At 36.3% G+C, this 15478-nt stretch overlaps 1 protein-coding gene across 4 annotated transcripts in view; it reads right to left on the reverse strand.

Annotated features, from left to right (window-relative positions):
• The window catches only part of CTNNA3 (catenin alpha 3), a 1946492-nt gene that overhangs the window by 675330 nt on the left and 1255684 nt on the right, over positions 1 to 15478 (reverse strand). For 3 of the 4 annotated variants that reach the window (XM_037805370.1, XM_037805369.1, XM_037805372.1), the window contains one exon: positions 15256 to 15402. The exons of the other annotated variant lie outside the window; for it this stretch is intronic. In XM_037805370.1, the coding sequence (XP_037661298.1) occupies positions 15256 to 15402 (147 nt within the window). The remainder of the gene's footprint in view (positions 1 to 15255; positions 15403 to 15478) is intronic. 4 annotated transcript variants of the gene reach the window in all.

The raw sequence follows: 15478 nt of genomic DNA on the forward strand, positions 1-15478 counted from the left end.
AAACTGAATCACGGTGGGCCTTAAACCAATGTGACTGGAGTCCTTGCAAGCAGAGGAAATTCAGACACAGTAGTAGGAGACAGGCAGGGAGAGAGAGCCCAGCAATGGAGGCAGAGAATGTGTTATGGTTGCTGACAAGTCATCACCAGGACACTACAAACCTCAACAAATGATTCTGCTTCCTGTTCCATTGACCTTTCAGTTCCTTATGCCACCATGCAGCCTCATCCCAAGTCTCAGGGTTTTTGCACATGCATAACCCTCTGTATGAAATAGTCTCTCTTCACATACCTAGTTAACACCTCCTCATTCTTTTTTTTTTTTTTACCTCCTCATTCTTAAAGAGCTCAGTTTAAACCACCAATTCCTCAAAGACCCTACTTTACCCTCCCTGACTAGATCAAATACCCTTAATGCTTTTGTAATACCATGCGACACTTCTCTTTTGCAAGTTTACTTCCATTGGAATGATATTTGGTTATCATTCCTATCATGTGTCTGTTTCTACTTCTATACTATGGTCTGTTTCTATTTATCATTTTATCCCAGTGCCCAATTTAGTGCTTGACACACAGCAGACACAAAATAAAGACTTGTGAGAAGAAGGGAGAGAGGAAGGGATTTAGAGACTCATACAAACACTTAACAGAGATGTTTGGTTGAAAAATGCCATAGTCTTGTTTTTCATCACTTTTACAAGTTTAAACTCAACAAATGGGAATTCTTCCTTAAATAGTTCCCTCTTTTAAAAAGACAGGTCATATTGACAACTGGCCTGTGTTCCATCTTCTAAGCAAAGAACCATGGGAAGGTTTTATATTCTGGAGTTAGATTGCTCTGGTTTTAAATTCTGAGATAGGAGTTTGAGCAAATTTCCTAACTTCTTTGCGCCTCAGTTTTCCTATCTGTAAAATGATAACCTACCTCATAGCACTGTTGTCATAATTGAATCATCTGCAAAGCACTTGACACATAATAGATATAAACATTAAATAGTTTCCTAACTATTTTTATGCTGACCTCACAACTCAGAGAGACAAGAAAATTGTCTCAGTATCTTCACATTGCAGGGTTATTGCAGCAGATGTTACAGCAAGTGCATCAGAAGCATACAGCTATACCAGTGTTATGGTATTATTATCACTTTTTCTACATTTCTTTCCTTTGGAATCTATAGCTTCATGTCCTAGGTTATTTGTAAACCTAAACCTATATCATTTTATAAATTCATTATTTCAAAAAGACTGTTATGTTCTTAGTTATGATCTAAAATGGAATAACTCCTTTAAAAGATACTTAAATTCATGGAGAAAAAAATATCATAAAGACACTGCTGTAAGTAAAACATTAGAAATTTTAAAGAGACAGTTTTATAGGATTTTGATCTAAAACCAAGGGAGTCAAAACCCTGGACTTTCTCAGCATACATTTTCATATTTTTATTCCTTCTTTTCTTCTAACATATAAAGTGTAAATGACCTCAAGAGGCAAGATAGAGGTATATGCAAACTAAAATCCTATGTAAGTGGGATTTACATTATATCCAACAATCATTATCCAATACTTACAATGTGTCAGGTACTTCATCCAATACATTACATATATTATCTTAATCAATCTTTACAGGAAAGACTTATGGCAGCATTATTTTCCACATATTATTCAAATATATTAATAAGGTTGCACAATATCACTCAACTAGTACATAATAGAACTAAGGTTTCAACTCACAATTTTCTTAATCAAAAGTCTTTTTTATAAGAGACTTTTTAAATTTGATAAAATATAAACTTAATTTGGGGTAGGAGGGAGAAATTTTCTCTGTCTTAGCAAACATCTGATGGGAAATTAGACTAGATTTTCTTAATACTTTCATTATGGGATAAACAAAACTAAATGGATGCAGTCATTCCTGTCTTCTAGGGGAGATGAATATGTCTCAGTAGTGGAAAGATAATTTTGTTTAAAGCTTCCTTCTATGTAGTGACAAGAAGGGAAAAAGACAGGAGAAAATGGAATTCTAAGCCTCTGACAAGTCCTTGACAATGGTAGTGTTTGACTCAGAGTGGGCAAACCTTTCATTTGACCAGGGACAAAGGAGTGACTGGACCTGCAAAGATAAGGACAGAGATGACCAAGACTTTGCATAATAGGAGGAGGGGAGGCTTACAGAAATGAAGCAAGGGGATTATTGGCCTGTTAAAGGGGACTATAAAAACAAACATAAATGCTGCAGAGCTGAAAAGATTTTACCAAAAGTGAAATCAGTACTGGGTGATTGTAGGATTTATGACAACGGGAGCTTTTTACATAAAATTTTTAGTTGTTTGCTTTATCTTATATTTGGCATTTGTTCTATTATTTTTTGCAATATCCTATTCTGCCTAAAATGTTCAGTCAAATTGGCAATATACCTGAAAGGATGGTTTTGATGTTAGATCAAGGACACATATGGGATTGTTCAGAGGAAAGGGGAAAGAAAGCGAACGGTGAGATCTCAGTGTGAGAAAGAGTCCAATGGGGCAGAATCTGGAGCCAGAAATGACCATGAAAACATAAGGCCTGGGACTTTGCAAACATTAAAACTTACACACACGCACACACACACACAAATACATGAATAGACATAATAGCATGAATATAGAACATTATATATCTCACAGAAAGCTGGTTTGGAAAGGAAACTGAGGTTCAATTTTATAGAAATCTCATTGATCAATGGGACATTTAGTTAAGAGCTCACCTTTTGCTTTCATATATGAGACAATTCACAAATTGCTTTTATGCACATTATTTTTAATCTTTACTAAAATCTTATAAATGTAAATATTGTTAGCTTTTTTTTTTTTTTTTTTTGCTATAGAGAAGAAACTGAAGCTCAAATTTTAAGTAGCTGGCTGAAGTTCACACAGCTAAGTAAGTAGACAGCCCAACTGGGATTTTTAACTCCAAATCCAATTTTATTTTCTAACACCACATGTTTACCTCCTTTAAGTAATAGCTAAATCACCCAGCCGAGTGCTTGGAAAACAGAAGATAGTTTTAATTGTGATGGTGTTATCTGTGTAGGGTAAAGCCTGGAATTAAGGTCCAATATCATGTGCTGCCTCTACATCTGGGGGGAATGTGGAGGGCCTTGAATGGCCTAACTGCAAGTTCTCCTCTCCATTCTGATCCCTTATATAAGGTCCACAAGCCAAACAAACCTCCATTCAGACTAGGGGCAGTTCCTGCTAGTTTCTGAATAGCAGGTTTCAGTTCCCAGCCAGCCCAGGTTTTAGTCCCCAGCCACCCACAGAATTAGTTAAACAAGCCAATCACATTATCCCATGGGAACCAAGGACAACTCACCTTCCTTAGAGTATAAAGCCTGCCTCCCACAGCTCCTGGTTGTTACTCTGTTCCTGAGTGGAACCCTGTGTGGCCCTGTATGGTATGTAGTGTCCTCCTCCCCTGGGCTGTGATTATATGTGAGCAATAAACTGTTGTAGAACTCATCACTGGTGTCTGGTGTCATGTGTGTGGCTATCTTCATAATAATCCTAGGGCAGGAATCCCTCCCTCACCAATTGGATGCATAGGAGGCTATTAATACAATTTGTCATTGACTTTATGCAAATATATCCTAAACAGAAATCCCTTAAAGCTATCTGTTTGAACTTATCAATTTAAAAAATTCTAATTTCTATAATTAATATTTTATAAAAAATAATACTTTTCAGTAATATAAAATATTGTATTCTTCCAAGGAGTTTAAAGTATTTCACTGACAATGTTTTTGCACTATTTGTTCAATAAACCCATCTTTTGCATACCCAAGTACATCTCAGCCTAGTTCCAACTTAGCATAACCCCCATTAATGAGATTTTATTGCATTTCACAAAAATCAAACTAACTTTTCTTGAAAATATATAACATGAACTTGACTCATAAACACGTTTTAAGGGCGAATGGCTCTGTGAAGTCACCAGTACTTGGTTTTGCTTTTTATGAGCTGTTGCAGAACTGGCACTGCAATGGAACACAGCAGGTGACCTTAGAACACTCGACCTCCCACTGTGTTCTGTGGATTACAGGAGCTTTGTAATTGCAAAGTTCAAAATTATAATAAATAATACAGTATTGAATAACTACCACTCTTTTTTTCCAAATCTCTATCATTAACAAACATCCTAGCCCTCCTCATCGGCCATATATGCATTAGGCATCACAGCTGTTTTAGACTAGAGCACAGTTTTACAAACACAGAGGAACAAATCAAATAGTCACATTTCTTTTATTTTACAAATTATGGACGAATTAAAAGTAATTCTTCCTACCAAAGATTTATTTTCTCTATGAATACATCATTCCAAATCCTGATTCGGTTTTCTGTGCTGAAATTATGCTGTCATTTTGCAAGTATCATTTAAAAAGATGAAGAAAGAAAAGTTGTTGCATTACAGAAAAAGGGTTTTGAATAGACCTAATTACATAATAACTGCTAGTTTTTTTCACATCCTTCTTCATAAGAATGGGCACCATTTTACCCACACATATAAGGAGGGCCCCAGTTAATCACCCCTCTGTCTTTAGATACTTTCCCAAAAGTTGTCTCCTGCATTCAGGCTTCCAGAGATACAAGGCATATCCTGGCTCAGAGTTAAATATTGAGCAAGGCCCTTCCTGCTGTGCCTGTAACAAACCACAGGAAAGGCCTCTAGCCAGGGCCCATAACCAGCGGGTGCACGATGCCTAAAAGAGAAAGGTCCTGGAGTCATCCAGGAGTCAGCTGGGCTGAGGCCTCCTGGCTAATCTTCTCAAACCCACTCTTGGGCCTTCTTCATCCAGACCCAATTCTCTTCCTCCTGTCTATCCAAGCTGCTCTGGAAATGGAAAGTGGTGATACCCTTAGGGTTTGAATGCCCCATTGCTTAATTAGTAATTGACATATATAGAGTACTAGGTCAACATCTGTAAAGTGAATGAGTGAGTGGCTGAATGGAGATCATGATGTGAATGCTAAGGTCCTCGCTTCCTGAAATTGCAGAAGCCTGTAAAATGTAGAATCTTTCATTCTCAGCAACCTGCCTATGTAATCACATGCTGACAAAATTGCCTAAAATGTCTCTCCTGGGAAGGGAGGGACAAGGAGGAGAATAATCTTGTAATAATGAGCTTGCACTGTTTTACCTGCCCTAATTTATACAATTCTTACAATGAACTAGCAAGGGAAGTGCTTGTATTTTTTTTTTTCTGGGTGAGTGCAAACAATCAAATCATACCACTAGTAAAAGTCAGAAAGTGTCGAAAAAAAAATGTTTTTACATTGGTATGTAAAAATGGGTATTTACATTGGACAGCTCTGCTTTTTGTATACATATCTGGAAACCAGAGAGATCTCATTGTCCTTCCCTTTGGGGAAATGCATTCCAAGTTTCAAGAAATCGAATCATAAAATAACAGAGATGTTTCACTTCCTTATGATTGGAACTTCTTGTATTAAGAGCATTTTAAAAGAGAGAGAGACAATCTGTAGATAGCTATAACTTAAAGCCACTAAAACTGACAGCATTTCTAAAACAATTACTCCACTAATTTGCTGTTAGGTATTACTTGATCCAATAAATATGCACTAAGCTTTTACTTTTCTACACACTGTTTTAGGTTTTGGAAATACAAAGGATATAATAAGAGAGGGAGCGAGAAATATAGTCAAATGTGGGTATAACAGTTAGATAGATGCTAAGACATAATGTACCTTTACAAAATGATGTGGGAGTCAAGAGATAAGCACCATTTATTCTTCTACATCATGGGTTTCAAGAAGCGGGGCCATGAGAAATGTCAGGGAGGACTGTGCTTAGGAGTAATATTTGAGCTGAATCTTGAATGATGAACACTCCATGAAGAGAAAGAAATGGGGAAGATAGAGAGAGTGTCACCAAATATTCAATGAAGTAAGGAAAGCCTGGAGCACAGGCCAAGGAAAAAGCATAGCAGGTTGGAATGCCAGGGTGTGCATGTGATCCCACCTGAGGTTGCTGCAGTTAATTTTCCAGATCTGTTTTAACAACATAAACTCAGGAAACTTTTTCTGAGCTATGAGACTAGGTCAGTTCCCTCACGTAAAATGCTCTAGCTTTAAGCTCCTTCTCATAGCACTGATCCCTGCTTGTGAATAAACAAGATTATTTGTGTAGATTATTAAATTATCTGCCTGTCCCTCCTATGCCTACTCACCACAAAACATTAGGAGAAGAGGAACCTCATTTGTTTTTTCCATTCATTATATCCCCAGAACCTAGCACAGTATCTGACACCTTAGCAGGCACTTGAAAAGAAAAGAAAAAAAAAAGTCAAATAAATAAATGTTGAAAGAAATCGCAAAGATGAGATCTATAGGTTAGAGACAGAATACCAAGGGTTTAATGGATGTTGTCTTGTGGACAATGGGGATCACTAAATTTTATTTATTATTTATTTTCAGCAAGTGGAGGACATGATCAGAGATGTTTGAAAAGCTAACTTTGGTTGCAATCTGGAGAACCATTTGCTGAGAGCAGAGCCTGGAGGCAAGAACACAAGTTAAGTGAATGCCTGTATTCCCACTAAGAAATAATGAGGTTCCAAACTAGGGCAGTGATTAGGCTTGGAAAAAAAGGACATGAGTGACATATTCAAATATGTACGATTTGGAGACTGAAGTTGGGAGAGGCAAAAGAAGGAATCAGAGAATGATTATCATTAGTCTCCAAGATTGTGTCAATGAATACCAAACTTTAAAATTTAAAGAAAAGGAAATGGTTCTTTTCAGTAGGAACATTTGATAATAAATGGGTGCCCACATTCAAGGGCATCTTAGCTTACAGAGTTGAAATCATCATATCTCAAGATTCAAACAATTCAAAACCAAATCTAAAAATGATTCTTATGAATTGAGTGGAAGTGTTTATATTATTTTTGGGTTGTATGAAAAATATTTTTGAATATGTAATACATGGTAAGAAAAAATAACAAAGTATATGTGTTAAAAAGTGAATTTCCTTCCCACTCTCTATATGCTCTAGTCAGAGGCAACCCTTATTATCAGTTTCCAGTGAATCCTGAGTAGGAGTATTGCTAATCATCCAAAAAGGTCAAAAGAAAAACCAAGGTGAGTTTCTCTCCAAAACAGAGGTTTGAAGTAATCTGATAGAAATTGTTACTGAAAATGGATATTAAAAAATAATTTTAAGCTATAAATACAAGATAACATTTCTGCTTTACGTCTCTTCCAAATTTGAAATAATAAGGAATAAAAATGTAGTTGGGGGACACAGACAAGGAATCCAATAAGTAGAACAGAGAGTGGTAAATGACAGAGGAAAGCATACAGTCCTATGGAGGGAAACAGAAGAGATGACGATGCTGTGCATTACATCTTTTCCAGTGAATGGGAACACCAATAGCCTATCCTTCATATTATACATTCTCCAGTGAGTAAGAACTCCAACAGCTAGGAAGTTCTGATACCTGATAGGTTACCTGATAGGGAAGTAAAATAATACCATGAATGATAGGGAACTTCAACAACAGCAAGAGAAACCAATTACAATGACATTTCAGTGAAGACTTCATTTCCTTTAACAGAAAAGTGTTCTATTCTATACAAATTCACAATCTTGGCATTTTCCTGAGATGCTATTTTCTCATATCCCATTTTAGGTCATAGCCACTCAACCATGTACAATTTTGCCATCCTCTTCTCTGAGTTGGCTTCTATTCATCTAGTTTCATCATTCAGTTTTCTGGCTTAGAGACTTGGGGACCCACTACAACAGTTCTGCAGGTTTCAACAGTAAAATATTCTTTTGCTCTACTGACCAAGCAATTTGAGCCCTAAAACTGTCACAGCTGCAGCACCATCCACAAGAGATAACCAAATTAAAATATAGAGATTGTTCAAATATTCATACTTCCTGTCTTTAGTAGTCATGGTGACTTTCCCTTCGCTCTCATTTCTCAATTTTCCTTCACCTTGTAACAAGGTAACTGAGCAGAAGCAGGTAGTAGATAGGGCTGATCAAAGAGCACACAAGCAATAATCAGAAAAGTGATGCTTCACAGAGCATTCTTTCCAAACAGAATGGGGTAGGAACCTAAAAATCATCTCTCATATCTAAATTGGTGCCAGAGTGAAGTGATAGCTGAGAGTGCTTCATTTCAAACCAATCAGAGACCAACCTGATTGTAGACAGAATCTTTTCAAGAGGACTGTCAAGAAATGTATCTATTTTGATAACATTTACATCCAAAAGGAGAGAACACTGCAGAAACATCTAAATGAGGCAATTTCAATATGTTGATTATATCCCCTAAGTTTTTGGCGACATCAACTAAGTTCTGACTTCAATTTCATTGGGGTTTTTGTGGGTTTTTTTCCATTCCCTCTGTAAGTGACTGAAAAATTTATTAGTGGTATGTCATGGGAATGATCATTTCTACACATTGAGTTGCATACAGAGTATATAATTTTAGAACTAGGAATCTAGAAGGTAATCTAGTTCAATTGACCTTAATTTTGCAGTTAAGGAAACTGCAGCCCAGAAAGTTTAGGGGATTTGCTTGCAGTCATATGGCTAGAAAGCAGCAGAACCAGAGTATGAAACCAGCACAGTGAGCTGCAATCATGGCTTCTTTTTCTTGCCTCTTCTATCTGCATCAGTCAGAAACTAACAGGAAAAGATGGAACCTTCAGAAAGGGTGACCAAAGAGAGATTAATGACAGGGCTATTTATAACATGGGAGGTAAGTCCAACAGGGCTGGCCACATAGGAAACCTTTGCTTCCCATCTCTACTTCTGAAGGAACAAGGAGGAGGGTGAGGTTACTGAAATCCATAAAGAACTATAGATGTATCAAAGATCCTGAAAGAAAGTGACCTTGGAAAAGGAATATAGCCTCTGCCAAACTGTAACTCTGTGAAAAGGGACCTGGAGAATAAAATCCAGACCTCACTTTCCTCCAGTTGTCCAGTCTCCTATTGGTGTCTCCTACTGGCCTTGCCCAACCTGAAGCCAGAAGGCAGCAGTGGAGCTCTATTGATGCTGTCTTAGGGCCACAGGAGGGGAGAGACGGAATCTGAAAGGCCAAATAGAGAATATTCAGCACAACACTTCTTAGGTATAGCAGCCTTTTGCTTTGCAATTTCACCCTCCTTACCATCCTTTGCTATGCTGGTTTGTATATATTATGTGCCCCAGAAAAAGCCATATGCTTTAATGCAATCTTGTGGGGGCAGACATATTAGTGTTGATTAGGTTAGAACCTTCTGATTGAGTGTTTCCATGGAGAGGTGACCCACCCAACGGTGAGTAACACCTTTGATTAGGATGTGACCTCTTGATTAAATGTTTCCATGGAAATGTGGCCCCGCCTATTCAGGGTGGGTCTTGATTAGTTCACTGGAGTCCTATAAAAAGAGCTCACAAACAGAGGGACCCTAGAGAGCAACTAAGAGTGACATTTTGAAGAGGAGCTGTAGCTAAGAGAGGACAAAAGGCCCCAAGAGTAACATTTTGGAGAACACCATTTTGAAATGCAACCTGGGAGCTAGTGGATACCAGCCATGTGCCTTCCAAGCTAACAGAGGTTTTCCAGATGCCAATGGCCATCCTTCAGTGAAGGTACCCTATTGTTGATGCCTTACCTTGGACACTTTATGCCCTTAAGACTGTAATTTTGTAACCAAATAACCCCCCTTTATAAAAGCCAATCCATTTCTGGTGTTCTGCAAAATGGCAGCATTAGCTAACCAGAACAGTTACTTTTTTTCATTGAGGCAAAAATTACCAAGTTTAATGCAGGATAAAAGCCCATGTTAAAATGGAGCCATATTCTATGATGGGCATTACCTAAAATTTACTCAAATGTAGTATAATTCTGTAGATGGAGCACAATATGCAACAGATATATTTTGCAATTTAAAAAAAATAAAGTAAAAGATAATCTTCTCAGTACTCTGACTCATTAGCTGGAAGAACACAAAGTAAGGATATGTTTTGTGCACAGTACAATTTTAATTAATAAGCAGGACATGTTTATTCAAAAATTATAATAAGACATAATCATTTTCAGAACATGAACTGCAATATATATATATCATCCTTCTTTATCATCCTTCTTTTAAAGGGCAATGCTATAAAGAGGAAGTGGAGATGGGGAGAAGGAAGTTACATGCATGTCTCAGCCATTCATCTTTTCTTCCCTTTTAACACAAATCCATGTAAGTGTTAACAGCATTTCCAAAACCTTGTTTTCCAAGATGGGGAGGAAGGGCATTACTCTGCTACAAAAAGGAAAGACTGTCTGACTTAAGACTGGACACTTTTATGGATTCTTGAGTGAGAGGGTTTAGCTCTATGTGGGTTCAATATTAGTCCCCATTACCATGGAGACCTAGATCCAGAGAAAATCCTAAACTAAAGGCAGTACAGGCTATTTTTTCTTATAAGTTTTTCCAAAATATGGGTTTTAGAAAGTCAAACACTCAGAATAATTGCCTAACTTGACTTTTTGAAAAAACACTTGACTTATAGACAAGATTTTATATTATTTGATTGGTGTATTTTCTAAACCACATGAGCTAGTGAGACAGATCCTTTGCCCAGTGAAAGAAGAAAGAACCAAATGTTTGCTGATTGACAAAATGCCTTGAGCCAAGTGTCAGTGAGCATACATTTTTAATTTCCTCAGATGGAAACACTTTTGAGTAAGGGGCTCTCAAATAAGTGTTCTGATGTTCTCTTAATACACCAAGAAATTATATCTCTCCAAATGCTGAGATTGCCTCAGCTTTTATTATACGTTCCTAATTCCTCTCATCTGGCTACAAATGAAGAGTGCCTATTATTTCAGCATCATAAATAATAATTAATCTGCTAATTAATTATAATTATGTGACAACATTTTGAAAACACTTTAGAACCTGTGCTAAAGCTTGGCTGGTGTATATTCATTTTCTTTCCACTATTTCCAGAGTCAGAAACAATTTCTCCATATTTTGAGCTTTATCAAAGTACATGCTCTGGAACTTTCTGATGTGTTAGCATGTTTTACCTTCAATATAATTCTTTGTGTATGTGCCTTATAATGCTTGCTAGACTAAGATGTGAGCCTGAATCAGTGATCTCATTCTTTTTTGTAGATAAAAGTAATATTATAACTCTCTGCCTTACATATTCAAACTAAACAGATGCCTTCCACATAGATTATCTTATTTGATCTATATAATTACCCTGTGAGGAAGACACGACAACAAAAATCACTCCCATTTCATGGATGAGGAAACTGGCTTGGGAGAGTTAAAGGTCCACTCAAAGTCACATGGCTGAGCAGTTGTAGATCCTGACTCAATTATGTCCAATTCAGAAAAAAAAAATATCTATTAAATGCTTTGCAAACATATTCTACATCTTCTGGGTAAAACATGTGGTACAGAAGACAGTCAGATAAAAAGAAAGCTAACACATAGCTCTTATTATGGAGAAGCTCTGTGATAAAAAATTTGCATACATTCCCTCATTTAATCTCCATAACAACCCTACATAGTAGTACTATTATTGCTATTTTATAGATGAGAAAAATGCAGCACAGAGACAGTGATTAATTTCTCCAGGGTCACAGGGGAAATTTTGATTATAGAGTCCAAGTTCTTAACTATCATAAATACTTTCTCTAGAGGTACCATATACTGTGGACATCTTTTTATGATACTCCATGGGCTTCCTTGAGAAGAGTTTGAAAAACACATGAATATAAGTCTAGGTCAAAAGCACACACACATAAATATGCATACATACATACATACTTACATACATACATCTCACAATGAGGTACTTAAGTATGGTAAGCTTATTCGGGGCAGCTTAACTCCATTTAGGCCAGGATTTTAAAACAAACAAACAAACAAAAGCATCCAGAAGAGATTTTCTAAGCCTGAACTTTAATTGGAGAGGAACAAAATAAGAAGAAAAAAACTTTCCATATTGGAGACATAATTCTCTAGATTTAACTTTCAAAACCTTTCTTAAAAATATATTTATATTTAAAGGAACCTATTAGTCTTCGTAAAGAGATGAGAGAAAATAGACTTGAGGAAGATGTTCCCTTCTGCATGACTCAGGAGACATGCTTCTTTTGTGTGATGCTTTACCATCATCTGCCAAAGATGTGTGTGCAAATATCAGCCTTGCAAACAGACATTGTTTGCACTACATTGAGGCTAACCTGCCATCTGGTTATCAGATGTTTGAAGTCCAAATTATACAGTTTCCCATATGTCTACTCTAATGACAAATGGAATGATGGGACTTTGATAACAAGTATTCATGCATTGGGCCAATACTGCATCCTTATAGGATGGCATATAATAGAAGCAGTACTTAGGAGGAAATGGCTTATGCCTTATACTGATTAAGGAAAAAAGAGAAGTCTTTTCTATGACTCGGGTACGCATGAAATATAAACCTCTTAGTTCAGAATGTGATGTATTTTTCTCAAAATTTGGAGAATCACTGATGTTCTGTGCAATGGTATTTCAGTGTTAGGTCTAGCAGAGTACATCAACTAAAAATGCAATCACAGTAAAAAATTCTAATGATATGCATTATTTCTGAATAAGCAAATGCCAAGAGCACAATTCCAACATTATATGAATGATGTGATTGACTACCAGGGCTGCTCACAGAACATCGCTTCAGGTAAAGCATCTGTCTCCTACCATTAATGAGAAAAGAGACAGCATTTTCTGTTTAAAATTAATAGCTGTAATACTCCTGGATTATAGGAAAAATTCTAAGTGTTCCACACAAAGTGCTTCACGAAATTTTACTGAAGTTCAACAAAATCGTTATGTAACAAATACATATCAGAAGCTCTTCTTTATGACTTATTCTACTGAATTGCCTATTCATTTCTATCTGTCCAGAATAGACAATTTTTGGTAAGATGAAGATTAACAAAAATAAAAATATCATTCCTATTTTAATAACTCTAGTTCACAATTACCACAGCTTGGTCATTTTACATCTTAGAGTTTTAATTCCTTGTAATGGATTTGGTATAAATTATATTATTTTTTAAGCAGAACACACCATACCCCCCCACCCCCCACCTCCCCCCCTTTTTTTAGCAATAGGCTACACCATTAATTTCTAATTCAGGTTATACTTTTGTAGATGACTTTGGGCACTGGGAATGCAATATCAATAGAATAATATCATTCTTTAAATAACTGGTAATAATAATGCACTTTAGATTGATAGCACAAATTGTTAATATACACCTAAATAAAACATAGTAGAAATAAATGGCATTTTAGAAACATCCAAACTTGTGGAGATTAGCAAGATTATCCATTATCCTTTTCAAATAGCAACAACTTCCTCAAAAGGCTTGTCTGCTTAAAAGAATATGTACATATTTGTCATAGATGAAACCAGTACTCATATATTCATGTTTTTTTGACATTTTCCTTATTTTATTATGAAAATTTTCAAACATACAGAAAGTTGAAAGAAATTAACAGTGAACATCCTGATTATTCCAGTAACATTTTACTTTAAAACTTGATTTTTGGTTTACTTTTTGAGGTCTAAAAATCCCTTTCTCATATATCGTAAGTAAGCAGGGCAAGTATTATGCTAATTTTACAAATAAGGAAACCAAGGTTCAGATCCACTTACCAGGTCAGTGTCAAGCATGTTTCCTGACCTTGGATGTATATGGCATTTGCCCTGGAAGCTTAAAAATACTGATGTCTGGGTCCCACTCACAGAGATTTTTATGTAAGTGGTCTGGGAGACTGCCAGGGAGTCAGGCTTTAAACAAGTCCCTAGGTAATTTTAATGTGCACTAGGTAAATTGAGAATGTCTGTGTAGGTGTTTAAAAAATGGTTGTTGAATGAATGCTAAAGAAAATCTTTTATTATGCCTGATTTTGGTTAGAATGGTATTTCTGGTAATCATTTTAATTATCTTTTCTGTTGTTGTCCTACTGAGGAAATTAAACTCAGAAATGCCCAGGATGCAATGGGGCAAGGTAGAAAGGAAGAAACAAAGAAAGGGAAAAACAACAACAAATGGTACAATCAGGAAGACAGAGAAAAAAGTAATCACTACTATGTCTTCATCAATGAAAATACAGGAAGATATGGGATTGGGGTCAAAGATTCTGCTATGTTTAGAAACAGTAGCCTACTGGAATGTTAGGGGAAAATTGATTGGGGACCTTTGACCATATCAATCATTCAAAATCCACAATCATGATTTAGACACAAACATGTATATCAGAATTATTAACCAGAATCTGATTGTAACATTGTAAACCTGAGTAGTGTCCTAACCAGTAACTCTTTTCCTGGGGAGAAAGGTCTGAGGACGAGGAGGAAGAAAGGAACGGAGGAAAAAAAAGTGAACTAAAACCACATTAAAGCCTCAATATTACCACTCTTTACGTGTAAACAGATACTTAGAAAAACTAAGCAACTTGTGCTAAAGTTAGAGAGCTAAGAAATATTACAGCAAGCTTTCAATCCTGGGTCTGTCCTGACTGTGAAGTCCACTTTGTAACTGTGCAGCTGATAACTATGTCCATAAAATTTAAATTAAACATTACATTAATAATCATAAAAAAATCCCATACCCCTTATACAGTGCTAGAGAGACAGACATTTTTATCCACGATGATTTGTTGTTGTTGTTGTTGTTTTTCAGAGCAGTGTTTTCAAGTTGATTGTGGTGGTGAATGCACAACTCTGTAATTATACTGAAAGCCACTGATTGTACACTTTGGATGGATTGTATGGTATGCGAATAAAACTGTTTAAAATTAAAAAGAGATTTTCAGGAACATGGTGGAAACTCAGTTGTATCAAAGTGTAGGCAATGTTTTATACTGTTATATTTGCCCATTTTTAATCAAGGGAAGCAAATTTGTTTTTTCTTTCCATGTGAAAAAATAACAGAAGCAATAACTATAAAGAATCATAATAATTCTGAAAGAAAACGTAGGTATTTAATACCACCATGAATTTAGAAATAGTTAATATTTTTCCTTAAAAAATAATAATTAGACAAAAATGTCTGTGTCTCTGGCACTGTGCCAGATTTCATTCCCAAATTGAAAATAATAATTGTTACAATTTATTGATCATTCACCATGTGTCTGGATCATTTTAGTTAGTCCCGATGACATTGGGGAAAGGGACTATTCGAGAGGTAAAATAACTTGCCCCACAGCCTATAGCTGGTAAGAAGGATAGCTGGCATTCCCACCAGCTCTCTCTGAACCCCAAAGCTGTGCTCTTCCCAGTATTCCATTCTGCCTCCTTCCATGAGTCCTGGTGAAAACTTCTGAGTTCAGCAGATAGGTATAGTCTCTGTATAGGGTGAGAGGAAAGAGGTTCAGAGAAAATGCTACTTGCTAAAGTCATGTAACTAGTGCATGACGAGGCA

Source organism: Choloepus didactylus, chromosome 15 (assembly GCF_015220235.1).
Source record: "Choloepus didactylus isolate mChoDid1 chromosome 15, mChoDid1.pri, whole genome shotgun sequence".
Lineage (NCBI taxonomy): Eukaryota > Metazoa > Chordata > Mammalia > Pilosa > Megalonychidae > Choloepus > Choloepus didactylus.